Below are 20,401 nucleotides of genomic sequence, written 5' to 3'. Positions count from 1 at the left end.
CAGGAGACCCAGGATCTACACGGGTTAAAGGAGGGGTCCCTGCTCCCCTCACCTGAAAAGGGGAAAAAGCGTTGAGCTAGCCAAGCTTGGGCCCGAATTTCCCCCAATTCTCTGATTCTTACCTCTCCAGCTTTGGTTGGAACATGGTATTGTTGAGAAGGAGACCACCATTAAATGTCTTGGCCTGGAATATAAGCTCCCCGCAACCTGGCCCAGTCCACCTTCCTGTCTGTCTCCTTCCGGCCTATTCATGCACCTCAAATTTTAGCCACACCTCATGACCCGCCTTCCTATATTTCCTGAACACCCTCCATAAATATAGACATCTGTGCCTTTGCCCACACTGTTTCCCTCTCCCGGAATGCCATTGTCTCCACCTTGCAAACTCCTAGTCAACCATGAGGGCCCAGCTCAGATAGCTTCTCCCTCATTCAACATTCAAACAAAGCACACAAAGCACACGTGCTACACGTCAGGCACCGTGCCAGGCATTGTGGACACACAGGGACCTCTCCTCTCACCAGAAAGCATGGATGGTGACACGTCTCACATACTGTGAACACATTGTCCGAAGGGATCAGTCCCTGGAAAAGGACATCATGCTCGACAAAGTAGTAGCTGTTGTTGTTAAGTGCCGTTGAGTCGGTTCTGATTCACAGTGACCCTGTATAGGATTTTCCAGGAGCAACTTGTGAATTTGAACTGCTGACCATGCGATCCAAATGATCTTGTGGCCCAGTGCTTATTATATAGTACCACACCAGGATTCCAAAGTAGTAGTGTTTGTTGTTATTGTTAGGTGCTGTGGAGTCAGTTCTGACTCATACTGACCCTGTGTACAACAGAAAGAGACATTGCCCGGTCCTCAGCCATCCTCAGCATTGTTACTGTCATCTCCTTGAGGGCCTTCCTCGTTTTTGCTGACCTTCCACTTTACCAAGTATGATATCCTTTTCCAGGGACTGGTCCCTCCTCTTAACATGCCCAAAGTATGAGCGATGAAGCCTGGCCATCCTGGCTTCTAAGGAACATTCTGGCTGTATTCTTCCAACACAGATTTGTTTGTTCTTCTGGCAGTCCATGGTGCTTTTAACATTCTTCTCCAACACCATAACTCAAATGCATAGATTATTCTGTTTTCCTTACTCATTGTCCAACTGGCAAAGTAGAGGATGAGTGAAAGAGAGGAAGACCTCCAATGAAATAGATGGACACAGTGGCTGCAGCAATGAACTCAAGCATGACAACGAATGTGAGGATGGCACAGGACCGGGCAGTGTTTCATTCTATTATGCCTCAGGTCACTATGAGTCAGAACCGACTCAAAGGCACTTAACAACTTTCATGAGGGAGCCCTGGTGGTGCGGTGGTTAAGTGCTTGGCTGCTAAGCAAAAGGTGAGCAGGTCCAACCTTCCAGCCATTCCACAGGAGACAGATGAGGCATCCTACTTTCATAAAGATTTACAGCCTTGGGAACCCTATGGGGTAGTTCTACTCTGTTCTATAGGGTAACTTTGAGTTGGAATTGACTCCAAGGCAATGGGTACAGGGATGGGGTGCTCTCATGAGAGGGAGAGAAATATTAACCAATCACATGATCCCATCAGAGATTAGGACTGCAATGGTGAGGACCACACTAAGAATACATTTAGTGAAGACTGTGGCTTTGCTCTGGCTTGCAGGGCCAATGCCCTTCCCAGCTCCAAGTTAGCTTGAAATTGACCATGGTGGAGTGTTTACACCATGGAAATTGGCAAACATTATAAATCAGGGTTTTGGTTTTGTTTTGTTTTGTTTTTATCTCCAGAATGTTGATCTACCAGTGTAGCGTTATGACTGTGAAACCTTCCTGAGCTGCCTGTCTTACCTCTGCGCAAGTCCAGATCTCTACTACCATCCTGTTGTAGTGAACCGTTTGTGCAGCTAGTTCCCTCCTGGTCTGTGAGTCTGATCTCACGGTCTCTGCTCCAGGACCTAGTGCAGAATGCAGTCCACAGAAAGGGGCAGAGTAAATGTGCGCTGGAGGAACAGTGAATTTCTATGACTCTTTACAGCTCAAAGACTGCGTTTAGTCATGTTCTCCTCCTGCTGACTTTGGTTTCTCCTAATTCTCCTAAGTCTGCAGGTGGAGCCGGTATATGGTGGCAACAACAAGGAACTGTTTCTTCACCAAACAGAAAACATTCAGGTCTGGCAGCTAGCTAGGTGGGAAAGTGAGTCCTGTCCTGTGGAAGGAAAATGACAGAAAGAGCAGGTACTCCATGCATGTAGAGCACTGGCTTCTGGTAAGCACAGAGCTAGAGGCTTCTACATCCATTGTTTCATTTAGACCTCATTCCAACAGCTCAACTAGGTGGCTTTAAGAAAAACCCAACCAGTTGCCATCAAGGTGATTCTAGCCCCTGCGAACCCCTTGTGTTGCAGGGCAGAACCTCACTCCTCCACAGGGTTTTCAAGGCCAGGACTTTAGGAAGCAGGTTTCTAGGCCTTTGTGCCTTTTGGTTAGTAAGTGAGTCCTTATCCATTTGCATCTTCCAGAACTCCTAACTGGTGGTTTTTTTAAAGAAAATTTTTTGTTGTTGTTGAGTGCTGCCCTGCCGCTTCCAGCTCATAGTGACACTGTATAGGGTTTCCAAGGAGCAGCTGATGAGTTTGAACTGCCGACCTTGTGGTTCAAACTGACCTTACGGTACAATGCTTTATCCCACAGTGCCACATCAGGACTCCAGCCCATGGCTTTAGGGACTTTGAAATGAAGACAGTCCTTGACCCTGGTTTTGCCACTTTAATTCTTCTATATGACCTTGGGCAAATCATTCTACCTGAGTCTCAGTCTTTTTATCTGTAAAATGGAAATAATATTGATTGCTATAGGATTGTTGAAAAGACTAAGGTGAGCTAGGAAGAAAGACCTGGAAATCTACTTCCAAAACTCAGCCAATGAAAATCCCATGGATCACTGTCTGATCTGCAGCCGATCATGGAGATGGGACAGGACAGGGTCGCCATAAGCCAGGGCACTTAACAAAAACAGCTGATCAGTCAGCAGCACAGATCTTACAGGCTCAGAGGAGAGGGCAGCTGAGGCTACCTGGCCAGCCAGGAACACAACTGGACTCTGAACTTGGGCTGACCGAATCCAAGGCCTGGCTCATCCTGTCTGCATCCTGGGAGGAACCAGCAGGAGAGTTCTTTGCAGGCTTGGTGGGCAGGGAGCTCGTTAAACATGCCTTTGAAGGAAGACATCTGAGTGGTGGAGAAAAGCACACTGCCACTGTGATTCCTCTGAGATGCCATGACTATCCCGGGAGAGGACAGAGCCCAGCCCCCAGGGGCCTGGGCTGGCCTAGAGATGTCTGGCTTTCAAGGCTTCTCTCAGGAAGAGTTGTCTGAGCCTAGATCTGAGGCTGATGAGCTGGTACAGCATGATTCCTCACTTGTCCCTAGGCCCAGTCTACAACCTTTCCACCCTGCAGGCTCCTTCCCTACACTGCTGGTGCAGTGGGTAAGCACTCAGTTACTAACTGGAAGCTTAGAGGTTTGAATCCACCAGAGACCATGTGGGAGAAAGATCTGGCCATCTGCTTTCATAAAGATTACCCACCCACTGCCGTGGAGTGGATTCTGACTTACAGAGACACTATAGCCCAGACTAGAAGGGCCACATGGGGTTTCCAAAGCTGTAACCTTTATGGAAGCAGACATCTTTCCTCCATGGGTCCGGACCCTCAACCTTTTAGTTAGGAATTTAGTGGTTTAACCCTGTCACCAGGGCTCCTTATAAAGATATGTTGTTGTTGTTAAGTGCCGTCGAGTCGGTTCCGACCCATAGTGACCCTGAACAGGGTTTCTGAGGCTGTACATCTTCACGGGAGCAGAAAGCCTCATCTTTCTCCTGCAGAGCAGCTGGTAGTTTCGAACTGCTGACCTTGTGGTTTGCAGTCCAATTCGTAACCACTATGCTACCAGAGCTCCTTTATAAAGATATAATAGCCTAGAAAACCCTATGGTTGTGGGGCAGGACTGCTGTGTCTTGTAAGATCACTAGAAGTTGGAATTGACTGGATTGCAGTGGGGTTTAACAGTCCCCTCTGGCAGGCACTGGGAGAGAACAGGGAGGTGGGGGTTATCTCTCCCCTCCCAGCATCTCCTGCTTGGCAGTGTTCTGCCCGTGGCTGTGTCTGTCCAGGACAACTGCCCTGGGCTTCCAATCCTCTTGCTGTGGCTGCAGGTATAAGGGGGGTACCTGCTTTCTGTTCCATTAGGCCCTGGGTACCAAGAGTTTCCCTTTGGCTTCTGGGTACGTTTCTTCATGAACCCCAGCTGAGGGTGCTTTTCCGGGGACCTTTACTAAGACACGTGTTCCATGACCAAAGAGGGCACTGTCAACACAGGACCGTCCTAACCAATGCTGAGGCCTAACAGGACTGAGCAGCTGTATGTATGTGTGTGTTCCCTCATGGCACGAGCAGAAACGGATAAAGAATGAGTAAGTACAACCGTCAATTACCATAATAAATCATTTGTCAGATGTGTTTCTGCAGGGCAGGGTTGAAGCTACACTCTGGTGTGATAGGTCTATAAATAATAGTGCATGCTTCAGCAACTTGTTTCCAAGCCCTTCCCCAGACACCCACACGCACTGATTCACTTTCAGAAGTTGATGGGGTCTTAGCAACGTTCCCGTTTCACCAGCCCATTTCACAGAGGAGGAAACTGAGGACCAGCCCAGTTGTGGGGAGAGGGGATGGGACTTGTTCAAAACCATGCTGAGGATTTGTGGCAAGACCTAAACATAAAACTCAGGTGCCCTGGGCCACAGCCTGGGGCTCTCTCTGTGCTTCATCATGGTCTCATCTCAATTATTCTTGACTTGGTCCAGCACAGTAAAAAAAAAAATCAGTGCTGTGAAGTCAATTTCAACTCATAGCGATCTCACAGGGCCGAGGAGAGCTGCTCCTAGGCTGTAAACCTTTATGGAAGCAGAGTGGCTGTAGGGTTCGAACTGCTGGGTTAGCAGCCCAATACTTAACCCACTGGGCCACCAGGGCTCCTCGACGAGGCAGCTTCAAAAGTTGGTGGAAAACGTCCATGATCTTTTCACATTTCCGTATTTTCAGGAATCTCTTGGCAGCACCCTCATGTGTGTGTGTATAATAAACATTTTTGTTTGGATTCAGATTTATCATTTCTGCTACATTAGAAATTCCTTGAACGTAGGGACTGGTCCCCTTCATCTCTCTCAGCCACAAAGCCTGGTGTGAAACCTCATCTGAGCGTTGGAAGAGGCCTTTAAAGTCCTCCCCACACAATACTCCAGGATGCCTCCAGTGGAGGGGGCTCCTGCCTGTAGGAACTGTTCAAAGGTAACTCTGGACGGGCAGCCCCCGTTAGGAGGGCTTCCACGCGCTGAGCTGACATTTCAGTCTGCTGAATGGAGGCGAGTTTTCATCACGATGTACAGATCGCTTGGACACTCGCAGACATCTGTTTCTAAAGGACCCACCCTTTCCTAGAGGAGTGGAAATCCCTTCCTACAGCAGAGACTCGGAGCTGTTACAGCAGCAGGAAAAACAGCAACAAAGTCATGGGATCCAGGTTTAACTTGTGAGGAAAAACTTGGGCCTGGAATTTGGTTTCTCAGTGAAGGGGGTGGCGTTCTCAGCAGAGCTTTTGCCTGGTGGGAAGTTGATTTTATACTGATAGGAAAAGATCTCCTGGCAGGCTCCTAACATCGAGGCTGGGGTAACATCTTCTGAGCAGGCTGGGGCCCTATTCCTTAGAAAAGGGACCAAAGCCATGTTTATTTACTCATACTAACAGTTATGCTATTAACTACTAGCCTAAGGGGTGTTCATTCGAAAGCACCCAGAGGTGCCTAGTAAGAACCACCTGGCAACCTGCTCCCCAAAGTTCACAGCCTGGACCATAGTTCTACCTTGTACACATGGGGTCATCTGAGTTGGAACTGTTTCTACAACCACTAACAAGAGCAATGATCATCGTTACCAACATCCGTCTCTATTTGACATCCTATGGTGACTTATGCTACTATGATACTAAAAGATATGTCTGTCACCAGTATCCCAAATACCAGCAGTGTTCAGTGGAGCTTCCAGACAAAGACAGACTAGGAAGAAAGACTTCGTGATCTGCTTCCAAAAATTAGCCTCTGAAAACCCTGTGGCTCACAGGAGAATATCATCGAGATAGTGCTGGAAGGCGAGCTTCCTGAATGGGGAGATGACTGCAGACCCCAACCCGCTGACCATCACGAGGATGGTGTGGGACTGAACAGCAGTTCATCCTCTTGTACACTGGGTCACTGTGAGTCAGAGCCAGCTCAGTGCCAACTAACAGCAACAACCATCGTCAAAGGCAGATATTAAAAAATGGTTTGCTGTTGTTGGTTTATAAAAATGCATTACTAGTAATTTATCTTGAACGAACAAAGCAAGAAGAGATCAATGAACCCAGAGCCAGAAGACATATCTGAGAGTCAGATGCCTAGCTGTATACTCATGGGAGTCATCTTTTGGACCTCGGTTTCTTCACCTGTAAAATGGGAGCAACCATATCCATCATACTAGGATATTTGTGGTTACAAGTCCAGGCTCTGGAGCCTGGCTGCTAGGGTTTGAGTCCTGGTTCAGCACTGTGGCCCTGAGCAGGTAAGTTTCAGACTTCCCAGCTATACAATGCTTCCTCTTCCAGGACCATTGAGATCACCCACACAGCGCACCTACTAAGTCACTGACTTACTGCTAAGTGCTCAATAAGAGTTTGCCAATATTGTCAACCAATAATATTGGTTGTTGTGAGGACAGAAAACATACATGATCATCACAGACGTCAGCAGCTACCAGAGTTGACTCTGTCTCATGGTGACCCCATGCGTGTCACAGTAGAACTGTACTCCACAGCGTTCTCAATGGCTGATTTCTCAGAAGTAGATAGCCAAGTCTTTCTTCTGAGGAACCTCCAACTTCTCAGTTAGCAGCCAAGTGCGTTAACCATTGGCACCACACGGGCCTCCGAAACTGCAAGAGTTGTGTGAATTTAGGATTGCTCTTATCTCAGGAGCTCTGGTGACGCGAAGGTTAGTTATGGAACCTGCCAGGTGCTCCAAAGGAGAAGATGAGGCTAACTTCTGTTAAGATTTACAACCCCGGATGTGCTACGGAGCAGTTCTGTTCTGTCCTCTAAAGTCACTATGAGCTGGAATCTACTCGATGGCAGTGGGCTTTGGTTTTGGTTTGCGAGCTGTCAAATCGATTCTGATTCAGAGCGCCCCTAGAGGACAGAGTGGAACTGCCCTGTGATCTCACCTCCCGCTGTAAACTAAAGCAGGTGCAGAGGGGAGTGGGTCATGGGAAATTCAAGCTAATAAGACTCATGGAAGACGGAGCTGTCAGAAGTAGTTTTATGGAGACGATGGGAATGGCTGCTTTTAAACACATATTCTACGGCTTTTTGGAAGGAGAAAAACCCAGATTGCAAAAAGAACGATCAAAGCCAAAGGCACATTTCGGCTCTGTCAATTGGCCTAAGATCTTGCTGATCTGCACACGTTTCGCATGGAAGCAGAGCTGGCACCAACCTTCCAAGCTTCATGAAAGCTGCGGTGGGTACATTTCCAACACCAGCAATCACTAGAAACACCTCCAGTACGAGCTGAACTTGTGTTTTTTTGTCCCAAACACTAAGAGAAGAAATCCAAAACGACGTTGCCTTTTAGTAGCAAAGCTGTGTTGGGAACTCTCAGAGGAGACGCAAGAAATCCGACGTTGCTAAATGCACCGTTTTGCTTCTCTCCTTTCCCTTCAGCAATCACCACCTGGTACATTTTTACAGCTACTTTTTTTTTTTTTTTTGCAAGCAACATGATCATGGAAAGTTTGCTAGAAGCAATGGATATAGATCAGGTTCCGGGTTTGAGTCCTGATTTATCTTAGCAGGCTGTGTAATCTTGGTAGGGTGGAAAAGTCTTCTGAGTCCTCCTTAGGGTAAGGAGCAGGGGACCTCAAGAAGAGGTGTGAAATTTAACTGTTGTGTATTGTCAAGGAGCCCTGGTGTTATGCGTTGGGCTGCTAAGTGCAAGGTCCGCTGTTCAAACTCACCAGCCACTCTGCAGGACAAAGATGAGGCTGTCTGCTCCTCCCGTAAAGAGTTAGGATTTGGGAGCAGTTCTGTTTTGTCCAATAGGGTCACTGGGGGTCGGAATCAACTTTAGGCAGCGGGTTTTGGTTTGTGTGCTATCAAATCGATTCTGACTTATAGTATTCTCAGGGGACAGAGCAGAACGGTTCCCTAGGTTGTAACCTTTATGGAAACCGATGGCCACATCTTTGTCCATGGATGAGTTTGAGAATCACAGACTTTTCATTTAGCAGCTCAGTGCTTGGCCACCGTGTCCCATCAGGGTGCCTTCACTGAGCCACTGCTCTTGTAAAATGCCACTGTTGAGCAGTTCCGACTCCCAGCGACCCTGTTTAGGGTTTGCCAGGAGCCGCTGGTGGGTTTAAACTGCTGCTGGCTTTGTGGTTAGCAATCCAGTACCATCCTTCAGGGCCACATTGGCATCCTAATATACCTCCCAATACACACACTGCCACCAAGCCCATTCCAGCTCATAGACTCATGGTGACCCTAGAGGACAGGGGGGACTTCTGAGGCTGTAAATCTTTACTGATGCAGCTGGAGTGCTTGAACCACTGACCTTCCAATTAGCAGCCCAATGCTTAATCCACTGTTCCAGAATTCTTTTATCTTAGATCCAAGATGGGTTTTTAGAGACCCTTTAAAAACCCCAGAATTTTATGCTGCATACATACAAACACATAGGAAAAGGACTAGAAGGAAATTCACCAAACTACCCAGAATATTAAAACACACACACAAACCCCACCAAACCTGTTGATGGCAAGTCAATTCATGCTTAGCAACCCCAAATGTGATAGAGGAGAACTGCTTCCTAGCGTTTTCTTGGCTGTAATCCTTACAGACCCAGATCGCCAGGTCTTTCTTCTGCAGCACTGATGGGTGAATTCAAACCTATGACCTTTAGATTAGTAGTTGTTAGGTGCCATCGAGTCAGTACCAACTCATAGCGACCTTATGCACAGCAGAACGATTTAGATTAGTAGTTGTTAGGTGCCATCGAGTCAGTACCAACTCATAGTGACCTTTTGCACAGCAGAACGATTTAGATTAGTAGTTGATTACAAACTGCTTGTGCCACCAGGGACCTTGACCAGGATATTAACCATCTGTACTGGCAGCAGGACTGAAGGTGGGAAAAGAGGGTGTTTGTATCACTCCTCTGTCTGTATCAGGATGACTTGGACTAATTGCTCTAAGGATGTACTTATATCTTATTTGTAGAAATAAAATATCTTTTAAGGAAAAGAAAGATGCTTGTAAAAGTCTTTATCTATGAATGGTATGCATTTCATGGGGGAAGTGGGGGTGGGGTGGGAGTGCAATGGTCCATGTTTTTGCCAGGACAGAAGGGGCAGAGTCTTCCAAAAGTTCAAGAATGGCTGCTATTTGACAAACAAAAGCTGTTAGATATAGTGCTGGGCCCCTTGGGTCCCCCGCTTCTCCCTCTCCACCCCCTCTGGCTTCTCTGGGCTGAGATAGGCCACAACCCTGTCAGCTTGCTGGCTCTGCACAGCCCTCTCTCTGTCTCGCTGTCTCTCCCTCTCTCACCCCCTTCAGTTCTGGGATGGACTCACTGTCCAGCTCTAGGCCCCAGGCACCGTACTGTCCTTTTTGGCTTCCCTACACTCTGCCCACACTTTGAAATAGTCCCTTCATTAGACTTGCCTCCAATCACCCAATTTGAATGTGCCATCTGTTTCCTGCTGGGACCCTGACTGATACAGTACTTTCAATCTGTCATTGCACCATTTTCTGCCGATACAATCTCACACATTCACTTCTGTGCTCGTCCACACTCACGCACGCATACCCACATAACTTCCACACACACTGCCAAACTCACTCACACGCCCACACACTCATACACTTACGTACAAACAACAAACATACTCGCACTATGACAAACACACACACACTCAGACTCATGCACACATACTTATACACACTCCCACTTCCATACAAACACACTCACACTTACATACAATTATGTGCGAACACACTTATGTTCAAGCATACGTGCACTCACTTTCACACATACACATCCACTTACATATGTACTCTTAAACTCACACACACAGTATTGTCAGTTCCCAGCACCCACCATGAGGAATGTGGTGGTCAGTTAGAATCCTGCCCCCCAGAGCCCAGAGTCTACCCAGGATGCAGCAACCTCCAGCAGAGAGGAGCCCCTTGTCTAAGCTGCAGTGCCTGCCTCCTGGCGCTCGGAGCGCCTTCCACGTCTGCACCGCTTGCTGACTTGGCACTCCAGCCTGGGCTCATTTTGAGCAATGCTGCGCTTTGTCTGAAGATCCCTGGTGGTGCAGTGGGTTAAGTGTGGGGCAGCTAAATGCAAAGTTGGAGATCAGTGAGGCTGTCTGCTTCCGTGAAGAGACACTGAGTTGGAATTGACTCAACGGCAGTGGTTTTGGGTGCACCTTGCCCACCACTAATCCAGGTGAGCCTCCCTAAGTACTTGGAGTTTTATACAAACACAAATTCAAGTTGCCTGCCCGTGGAGTCTTTAGTCATGCAGGGTAATCGGAGTGAAAACCTTCAGGAGCTCACACAAAGAATGAGTAATTTAGATGAATGGCACAGGCTCCACAGGTAGGAGGGGAAGGTGAACACATTTTGGCTCAGTAGGTCACCTTTCCAATAATAGGAGCCATTCAGTGATTGATAGGCCCTGTCAGCGGCTAGGTCTTGGCCATCAGCACAGAGACACTGATGAGAACATGCAATGACCTCGAAGGCTGCTCTGGTCTGTACCCGTGACCTTGGGCAAGTCACTTCTCACTTTGGAGGTTCTGTGTCTAAGAGTCTCCGAGGGGTCTGGATGAGCTGTTAGTTCTAGAATTCTCTGAATCTGCAGACAGGAATTGTATGAAGGAGTAGGGGGACACTTGGAAGGAGCTACAGAAGTAATTAGTGATGGAAAATGCAAATCTCTAGCTGCCTCTGGATGTCTGCGTTTGCAGATTAAAACAAGACTGAATCTTGGCTGTGTAATCCATTCCCCCCACAAAGCAAAACCGCAATAATAGGACGTTGGAAAAAGCTGGTCTCAGTTGGAGAGCAAGAAGCAAGAGGCCAGGTTCTGGATTGGGTGGCCAGCATGTGCTTATCATTTCGCCTCCCTAGACTTTGGATATTTTGTTTTCTCAATGAGGATAAGGGCATCCTTTCGAAGGGTTAGCACGTGTGACTATCCCTCATCTTCGGTTTGGGCTGGAGATCATTGATGAAAACAGGTGTGAATCCAGGCTCCCGCTCTTACTTCCTGTGTGATCTTAGAAAACTTAAATTTAACTCTGAGTCTCTGTTTTCTCATCTGCAAAGTGGGCGAATAGTAGCACCTATCTCTAGAGCTGGACTCCTGGTGTGGTGCTGTAGGATAAACACCGACTTCGAACCAAAATGTCAGCAATTCAAACCCACCGGTAACTCCTCAGAAATCCTGTCTGGATCGCTATGAGTTGGAATTGACTCCATGGTATTTAATAACAACATCTCTAGAATTGGTGAAGGACAAATGAGCCAAGGCACATAAAATTCTTTTCACATAAATTCACTCAACACTGGGTACAGCACAAATGACATGGAACCCTAGAAACCTCACAGTGGTCTAGGCCAAACCTAACTTGTGACCCTTTTTCTCTTACTGAAGGGTGCCGAAGGGTGGATGCTAAAGGGTTCTCTACATGGACTCTTGGCTCAGCTTGGGTGTCGGTGTGGTGCTAATAGTTTGAAGGCAGGGTGGTGGGTGGCTCCCTAGCTGAAGGGATTTGAGGGAAGGCGGACAGAGTCCTCTGTTTGTCATTGTGGTTGTTGTTAGCAGCTGTTGAGTCAGCCCTGAGCCATGCACAGTGGAATGGAACACTGCCATCCCCATGATTTGTGGCAGACACACCCTTGTGATCTACGGGGTTTGCTTTGGCTGGTTTTTAGAAGCAGATCGCCAGGTCTTTCTTCCTAGTCTTTCTGAAACCTGTTCAACATGCAAGTCCCCCCTGGCAGATGTGTAGTGGCTGCACCTGTGATGCTCTGGCTGGGAATTGAACTCAGGTCTCTTGCATTGTTGTTGTTGTTAAGTGCTGTCAAGTTGACTCGGACTCCTAGTGACCTTGTATAGGGTTTCTAAGAAGTGGCTGGTGGTTTAAACTGCTGATTCTGTGATCAGTAGTCTGGTGTCTATCCTAAAGCGCTACACCAGGACCCTAGGTCTCCTGCAAGTTGTTGTTGTTAAATGTCATCGAGTCAGTTCTGACTCATAGCAGCCCTGTATAGGGCTTCCAAGGAGCATCTGGTGAGCTTGAACCGCTGAACTTGCAGTTTAAAGTGACCTTGTAGTCCTACACATTAGCCTGCAGCGCCACACCAGGACTCCTGCATAGAAGGTAAAAATCCCACCATGCACAGAACCACCGCGGCCCCCATCTGATTATTATGGGTATCATAAATTCTTCCATGTCAGCATTTACTCCTTGGGCCCTTGGAAACTCTTTTAAATCATAAGGATCAACTTGAATGGCTTCCCCTCTTCATACTCTGGCCCCTCACTTTTCAATGGTCTCTCATAGGTCCCCAGGAATGACATTGGTGTGGTCCTTAGACATCAAAGATGTCTGTCCCCTCTCTCATATACAATCCAAGTTTATTTGGGAACTAGGTCTATCTGAGGGCCTGCTGCACCTAGGAGAGGCTGGGGGGTCAGCCACAGCACCTAAAATTGGAGATAAAACACCCCAATCAATTTTTCTGAAATGAAAGAACTTCTTCTAAAACTGGCATCAATAGTTGAGTCTTCATAATAGCTATTCTTTATACATTTTCCTGGCAAATGACTTATTTGGAGGACTGAAGAAATTCCCAATGGCCAGAGGGAAGTTATGAAGATGAAGACCTGCATTTTGCATCATGAGAATTTTACTAATATGCTACTATTTTAAGCCACCATACGAATATCCTTTGTATTGATTTCAGTGTGATGTACCGACTGAATAAACATGCCAATTTCTGCCAGTGAGCCAAACAGTATTTTTAACCTACTTTAAAATATGTGTTGTTTCCTATGGTTTTTTAAAGTTTTGAGTCGACTATCAAAGCGTTTTCAATTTTTAAAAATTCTTCTTTTCAGAGAATATCCATATACATTTTAAACAGCTACATATAAAGCTGAATGGGGTGGGTCGTTATTTTTTAAAGTTATAAACAAAAGTGAAAAAAAATGTGGCATGGTTCTCTTTCTAATGTGGACTGCTAACCACAAGGTTGGCAGTTGAAACCCACCGGCTGCTCCTTGGAAACCTTATAAAGGGTCACTATGAGTTGGAACCAACTTACTGGCACACAACAACACTAATATACCATTCTATTGTAAAACCACCACCACGATGAATGGGGTTATAAAACACAAGGAATTTGAGTTCACAATTCTTTGGATATGCAACCGAAGTATATTTGGAATGTTTTTTGGTTTCTTATTCCTGGTTGTTGTTGTTAAGTACTGTGGAGTCGGTTCCAACCCATAGCGACCCTGTACAGGGTTTCTGAGGCTGTAAATCTTTATGGGAGTAGAAAGCCTCATCTTTCTCCCGCGGAGCAGCTGGTAGTTTCGAGCCCGCTGACCTTAAGGTTCGCAGCCTGATTTGTAACCACTATGCTACCAGAGCCCTATGTATCCTGTTAAGTGTGTAACATAGTGAACTTCATCATGTTTGTACCAGAAGCTCCTGTGTCTTCAAAAATTAAGGAAAAACTAAAACAGACAGCTGAAACATTTCATGAATTTTGGTTCATGAGATCCTCAGGATAATAGTGATACTACCATCATTTTATGGGAGCCATTGGGTAGAACAAACAATTAATCTGCTTTGCCACTAATCAAAAAGTTTAAGGCTCAAGTCCACTCAGAGGTGCCGTGTAAGAAAAGCCTGGCAATCCCCTGAAAAACCAGTCCTTGAAAACTCTACAAAGCACAGTTCTATGGAGTCATCCCTAGTTTGTATCATCATTTCACACATGGGGACATTAGGGTGGGAGAAGGCCAAGGGCTTGCTCAAAGACTCAGTTGGTTCTAAATATTTTCTCCCTTGATTTGTCTCTTTCCATTTCTTTAAACTGGAAAAACGTACAGCAAAAAGGCCTGTAGCTCTAAAAATGAGGTAATATTTAAACCTGGTTTGAGCTCTTGTTTGGAAGGGCACAAAGAACAGTGGCAGTGATTAGTGTTATTTGTGATTCAGATGAAATTTCCTGGTGACGGAGCCAACCAACTGCCGATGAGTCAATGCCAACCCCTAGCAATCCTATATGGCAGAGTGGAACTGGCCCATAGGGGTCCAAGGCTGTAACGTTTAATGGAAGCGGACTGCCGCACTTTCTCCCTTGGGGCAGCCAGTGGGTTCATCACTGACCTTTTGGTTGACACAACCAAGGCTCCTAGGTTATAGAGAGAAATACAAAATTGCCATCTAGTAAAATGATAACAGTTATTGCCATCAGTTTGTGGAGCAAGAGTCCTTTAGAAGTACTTAGGCGAGAAAATGAGCCAGACCTAAGAGTGGGATCAGAGAATCACAGAACCCCAACATTTCTAGAGACCTTGGTCATCTAAGCCAACCGTGAGTGACAGGGAACTCCATGGACCAGGGAAGTCCTCCTTCTTCATTTTGAGTGTAAACCTAATGAGAAAGTATGGGACCTTTAGACTATCCCCTTCCTCCTCATCCTGACGACCCGAGAAACAGGGGTTACCTGAAGTTGTAGCCTGGGGAGACACTGCTCTTCTGAGAAACACCATCAAGCCGAGTGAAGGTGTACTTGGGAATGCATTGGTCCGAGGCCTTGTCCAAGTCACACACCCAGCCGATCTTGATGCCCAGAACTCCGCCCTGGAAATCATAGCAGATATGAGCTCTCCCCCAGCGCTCTGACCCATGGTCCTCAGCAGGGCAGGGGTATGGGGTGGGGTGGTGGGGACCATGAAGATTGATTTCTCTTTATTTCCTAGGTGGAGAACTGCATTAGGAAGAAAGACAAGTGATTTGTCACATGGTGCTAAGAGAAAAAGTCCGGTTATTTTCAGCCCTTTCAACTCACTGTCTGTAAAACAGGAGGCAGAACCACAGATCCACTTGACCATCGTCTGGGTATCTTCAGAAATAAAAGGTTTCTCCTTGCAGGGGAAGAGTGAAGGTGGGAATGGAACCTGAGGCTTGGGGGACAGGGGTGGGAGAAGCAAGACCACTTAGGGTAGTGGTTGATACAAAGGACTCAGGCACAAAGCCAGTTGCTTTGATTCCACCAGGTGGCGCTGTCTGTGCCCCGCACCAGAATTCCAGCCAGGGACGTTTAGGAGCCCGTGGAAGAGGGGCAGTGTGCTCACCGTGCTAGCTAGTTTGGCAAAATCCTGCCCTGCAAACTGGACCACGTCTCCAACCCGCAAGATGGGGCAGAAGGGGGCTTTGTCAGGGTGGAAACGGCATGTCTTCAGATCAGTGGCTGTCAAGTTGGGAAGGAGGTTTCCCCTGGGGACAGAAGCAAGGCCCAGGGTTAACATGGAGCCAAAAGACAAAGACAAACAAAAGCAGGTGCCATGGAACAGATTCTGATTCACTGTGACCCCATGCCTGTGGAGTGGGTTTTCATGGGTGTCAGCTTTCCAAAGCAGGTCACCAAGACTTTCTTCCAAGGCGTCTCTAGGGGGAGAGTCCAACCACCAACTTTCTGCTTCACCCAAACCGGCCCCCCCCCAAAAAAAGACCCCAAATCCATTGTTCTCATGGTAATCCCATTTTGCAGAGTAGAACTGCTCCATAGGGTTTTCCTGGCTGTAATCTTTATATAAATGACTCCTGGGTTCAGTTGCAAGGTTGGAGGTTCAAACGCACCAGTCACTCTGTGGGAGAAAGATGAATCTGTGGTAAAGATTCAGAGTCTTGAAAACCCAAAGGAACGGTTCTACTCTGTCCTATAGGGTTTGCGGTACCTTGAAATACTTGATCTGGTTTTTCTATCCAGTGTCTTCTTCTTTTCCACCAAATGATTGAATGTGGTCATGCAAATAGGGTGTATTGGACTCTAACACTGGGATTGGTTAATTTTGCCATCCTGCTAGGTTTAAAAGGTGCCATCTGAGAAACAGGAATAGACAATCCCAGGACAATCAAGAAAGAGCATGAGTGGACCTAGAAAAGTGGCAACAGCAGAGATGAGGGTGTGGAGAGACAGAGCAGCTGCGGGCTTCTAGGTTCATGGACTGAGTAAACCTGAGTGCCTACGGGCAGGAGACTAACTTGCAGAATGTGCCCTTTGGGTATTTACAGACAGGATAAAGGGTCTTTGTAACACTTGCCAGAGCAGGGCAAAGGCAGAGGGGCCACACAGCTAAGAGACCAAAGACAAGAGCGAGGTGTGCCTGCAGTGTGGCAGAGAAAAGGCCTTCCTGATGGGAAAATTGCATCCTGAGTTGGTTTTGATCCTGATTTGTACCCTATTCACTTCCATAATAAATCCCATTGTTGTTGTTGTTACGTGTTGTCCAGTCGGTTCCGACTTATAGACACCCTGTATAAGATATTCGAAGAGCAGCTGGTGAGCTTCAACTGCCCATCCTGAGGTTCAAACCGATTTTGCAATCCAGCCCATTAACCCACAGTGCCACACCAGGATTCCTATAAGCCCTGTAATTGCTGACTATTGTTGAGTTCTGTGTGACCATTGCAATGGATTATGGAACCCCGATGTGAAGCTGAGAGTGCTGTAAGAGGGCTGGCTGATGTCAAAATAGCATAAAGAAGGTTGTAGAGTGGAGGCATGTCTGACCTCTGCTTCATAGGCATCTGCCTTGGGCTGGTTTTGAGTTTGATTCTCCTTCCCCCTTATAAATTAGAGGAAGTCAGACATGGTCCCCACACAATTATTGCAGGCCATTATGAGTCTGAATCGATCCAACAGCAGAGAGGGAATCCTTATGTGGAAACAGATAGCCAGGCATTTCTTCTGGGCATCAATGGGTAGGTTTGAGCTGCCAACTTTATGGTTAGTAAACCCACTGCTTTCAAGTTGGTTCTGACTCAGATCAACCTCGTATAGGGTTTCCAAGACTCTACATTTTTACAGAAGAATAAAACTTCATTTTTCTCCCTTGGAGCAGCTGATGGGTTTGCAGTTCTGAGGGTGCAATTAGTAGTCAAGTGCAAACCCTCTGTGCCACCAGAGACCTCTTTCACTGCCTTCACCAGGGACTCCTAATGTGAAGACAGCCCAGGCACAACTTTTTCTCTGGAGCCCTGGGCAGGGGGATCTGTGCCCTGACCGCTTTCGGGGCACCACCCTCTCCCTCATTCTAGGGCTGGCTCCTGGCACATTCCTGATCCCTCTTGGTACCTCTGTGGTGCCTGGAGCTGTCACAGGGAGCTGGTGAATAACTAACTAAGCCAATGAAGGAACACCACATGCATGCTTGATGTGGGGAAAAGTGGGATGGGCCTCTCAGGGCCCAGCATCTGAAGGTGTCCTTGTCCTATCCTACATCAAACTCCCAAATTTGGGGTTCGAATTCCAAGTCAGGTAATCTGGCAGAGAAGTTGGCCCCAAGTATTTAGGGATCAAAGTGGATTTTGAGAGTGGGAACAGGCCCCCCCTCAGGGGGTAGAGGAGGGAGAAGTGGGGAGGACATTGGGGTTGGGGCCACTCTTCTAAGAGAGGAGGTGGGAGGTGGTACTTGACTTTAGGGAGGGAGCTAGGACTCACTTCTCAAAGTTGAAGAGAGGGAAACGGATGCTGTTCTTGATGAAAATAGTGAAGTTCTCAGCTTCCGTCATGACAGGTCTGTGGGTGAGAGCAGACAGCCTCAGTTTGTTTGGAAGAAAGGGGAGCTGGGAGCTTTCACGGTACCCGTGTCTCAAATACATAAAGGGTCCCAGAGAACCGAATGGGAGGGCCGGAGGGAGCGAGGGTGGTGCATGAGGATCCTCGGAGCGTCTGCCCTCTCCTTACGTTTCCACGGTGTCCACCTCGGTGGGGCACCAGCCCTGTATCTCACAGGTGCGGAGCTCCGAGCTGTAGTTCACGCAGCGGCCAGTGAGGATTCCTGTGAGGGCAGACCACAGGGCTGTGGGGCTGCCTCCCCCTTCGCCATTTCTTCCTCACCCCTTCCCCTTCATCATCAGTCTTCTCTCCCCTCCACGACCCCTCCCTCCGCCCCTGCCCCCCACCCAGGAACCCGGCTGGTGGTGGGAGGGACAGTCTGGGCGAGGCAGCTGAGCTGCTGTGGCCCTTTCACCCCGCAGAGGGCGCTCTCTCGGTCCGTTCCTCGAGAGCCCTCACCCCCTTAACACACTCCAAGGTCCACCCCCCCACCCCCCCCCGCCCCAATATCACAATCGCAGTGTGCTCTACCTAGCCTCTGAACCTTTGCTGTGGCTGTTCCTTCTGCCTGGATCGCCCGCTTCTTGCTAAACCCCGCCCACTCACCCGGCTCAAGCAAATCTGGTGAAAACAAATTTTTCCCTCCCCCAGGCGCTCACAGATCACTTCTTAGTCCCGTCTGTCACTTCCACCCTAGACTGGAAGCTCTGTGACAGGACCATGCCCCCTCTGCAGCCCTCCCCCGCTGGCACTGGTACCCAGCGGGCATCCACAACAGATAGTGAGTCCCTCCTAAGCATGAGCCCCCCTGGGGGGTTGCAGCCCTTTAGGTCCCCCCTCCACCCCGTTTAACACTGGGGGGGGAGGGGGCGATGCACTCACCTCCACTCGCAAAGCGCTCAGGCTGGCACTGACTGTCCGTTACACAGCGGAACTTCTCCTCGCTCTGGGGAGAGAGGGGGGACAGGTCCGTAGGTGGGTGTAGAACTGCCACCTGACATGGGAGCAGAGGTCCAGGATCACCAGCTACTGCTCACATCCACACCTCTCCCTGCCCCCCACACCTGCCAAAATTTCTTCCTTGACCTGCTTCATCCAAGCTCCCGCCTGCCGCTCACCTCTGGGCAGACGCCTTGCATCTGGTTTTCAGTAAAAATCACCTTGGTGATGATGACAAAGACAGAAGTGCCCTTGGGAGGGGACAATAGGAGGCAGAACAAACACATTAACCCCAATCAGTGAGGCAGGTACTCTGATTATCCCCATTCCACAGACAGAGAAACTGAGACAAGTGACAGCACCAAGGTCACAGGGCTGGGCCCCAAACCATATGACCTCTCTCACTCCCTTAAGGCCAGGTGGGTGATTACAGTGGGGTTGTCCAATACTGCATTCCGGAGGGCAGACCCAGTTCCCCCATGTCTCCCCACTGCTGGTGTCCCATTGGAATGCCCTATCTTGCCCGCTCCCCTTCTACCCACGGGGATGGGGGTGGGGAACGTACCTGAGGTGGGGTCACATAATCAGAAACGTCCATGATTCTGTTGGCATAGCGTCCAAAACCTTTCACCTTGGTGACCACAGAGGACTCAATGGCTGTGTCCCGCACTTGGTATGCCTTCTCATGCAAGAAAACCCACCTGAGCAGGTGCAGAGAAAGGGAGAGAGTCTACAGACCCCTCAGACAGGACAACTCAGGTATGCCTGAGAGTAGGGCGGGGTTGCTTGGGCCATCTCAGCTAACTCTGCGTTAGTTTAGAGCACTGTCTCCCCTCCCCACTCCATGACTGACCCCTCCAGAGACCTTTTCAGACTTTTTTTTTTTTTGTCTAATCATCCTTCCCTTCGTGAAATTTTACCTCCTCAGATAGCTGTTAAGCGGCATAAACCATTTGCGCTTGGAGTCCTGGGGTGACACTGGACTGCTAATCTGTAAAGTCAGTGGATCATACCCATTAGCTGCTCCTCAGAAACCCTATACAGGGTCGGATGAGTCAGAACTGACTCAATGACACTTAACAACAACATCTAACCTAAAATGCCCTGGTGGTACAATGGGTAAGTGCTCATCTGTGAACTGAAAGGTGGGCAGTTTGAACACACTGCTCTCTTCATGAATCTGCTCTTATCAATATTACCGCCTTGGTTCTACTCTACCCTGTTGTTTGGTTGTTGTTACGGTGCCGTCAAGTCGGTTCCGACTCATAGTGCCCACATGCATAACAGAATGCAACACTGCTGAGTCCTGAGTCATCCTCACAATTGTTACGTTTGAGCCCCTTGCTGCGGCCACTGTGTCAGTCCATCTCGCTGACCCTTCATTTCACCAAGCATCTGCTTTCATAAAGATTACAACCAAAACAA

At 48.1% G+C, this 20,401-nt stretch overlaps 1 protein-coding gene across 1 annotated transcript in view; it reads right to left on the bottom strand.

The window, feature by feature from the left end:
* P2RX3 (purinergic receptor P2X, ligand-gated ion channel, 3) overlaps nucleotides 1-20,401 on the bottom strand; it is a 36,571-nt gene that overhangs the window by 5,275 nt on the left and 10,895 nt on the right. The window contains exons 2-8 of the mRNA XM_006875746.1: nucleotides 19,542-19,677; nucleotides 19,156-19,227; nucleotides 18,920-18,983; nucleotides 18,167-18,260; nucleotides 17,921-17,998; nucleotides 15,552-15,693; nucleotides 14,921-15,057 (exon numbers count right to left, since the gene is read on the bottom strand). Coding sequence (XP_006875808.1) covers nucleotides 14,921-15,057; nucleotides 15,552-15,693; nucleotides 17,921-17,998; nucleotides 18,167-18,260; nucleotides 18,920-18,983; nucleotides 19,156-19,227; nucleotides 19,542-19,677 — 723 coding nt within the window. The remainder of the gene's footprint in view (nucleotides 1-14,920; nucleotides 15,058-15,551; nucleotides 15,694-17,920; nucleotides 17,999-18,166; nucleotides 18,261-18,919; nucleotides 18,984-19,155; nucleotides 19,228-19,541; nucleotides 19,678-20,401) is intronic.

Source organism: Chrysochloris asiatica, unplaced genomic scaffold (genome assembly GCF_000296735.1).
Source record: "Chrysochloris asiatica unplaced genomic scaffold, ChrAsi1.0 scaffold00339, whole genome shotgun sequence".
NCBI classification, from domain to species: domain Eukaryota; kingdom Metazoa; phylum Chordata; class Mammalia; order Afrosoricida; family Chrysochloridae; genus Chrysochloris; species Chrysochloris asiatica.
Note: the sequence above shows the minus strand (reverse complement) of the source record. Positions and strands in the feature narration are given on the sequence as shown.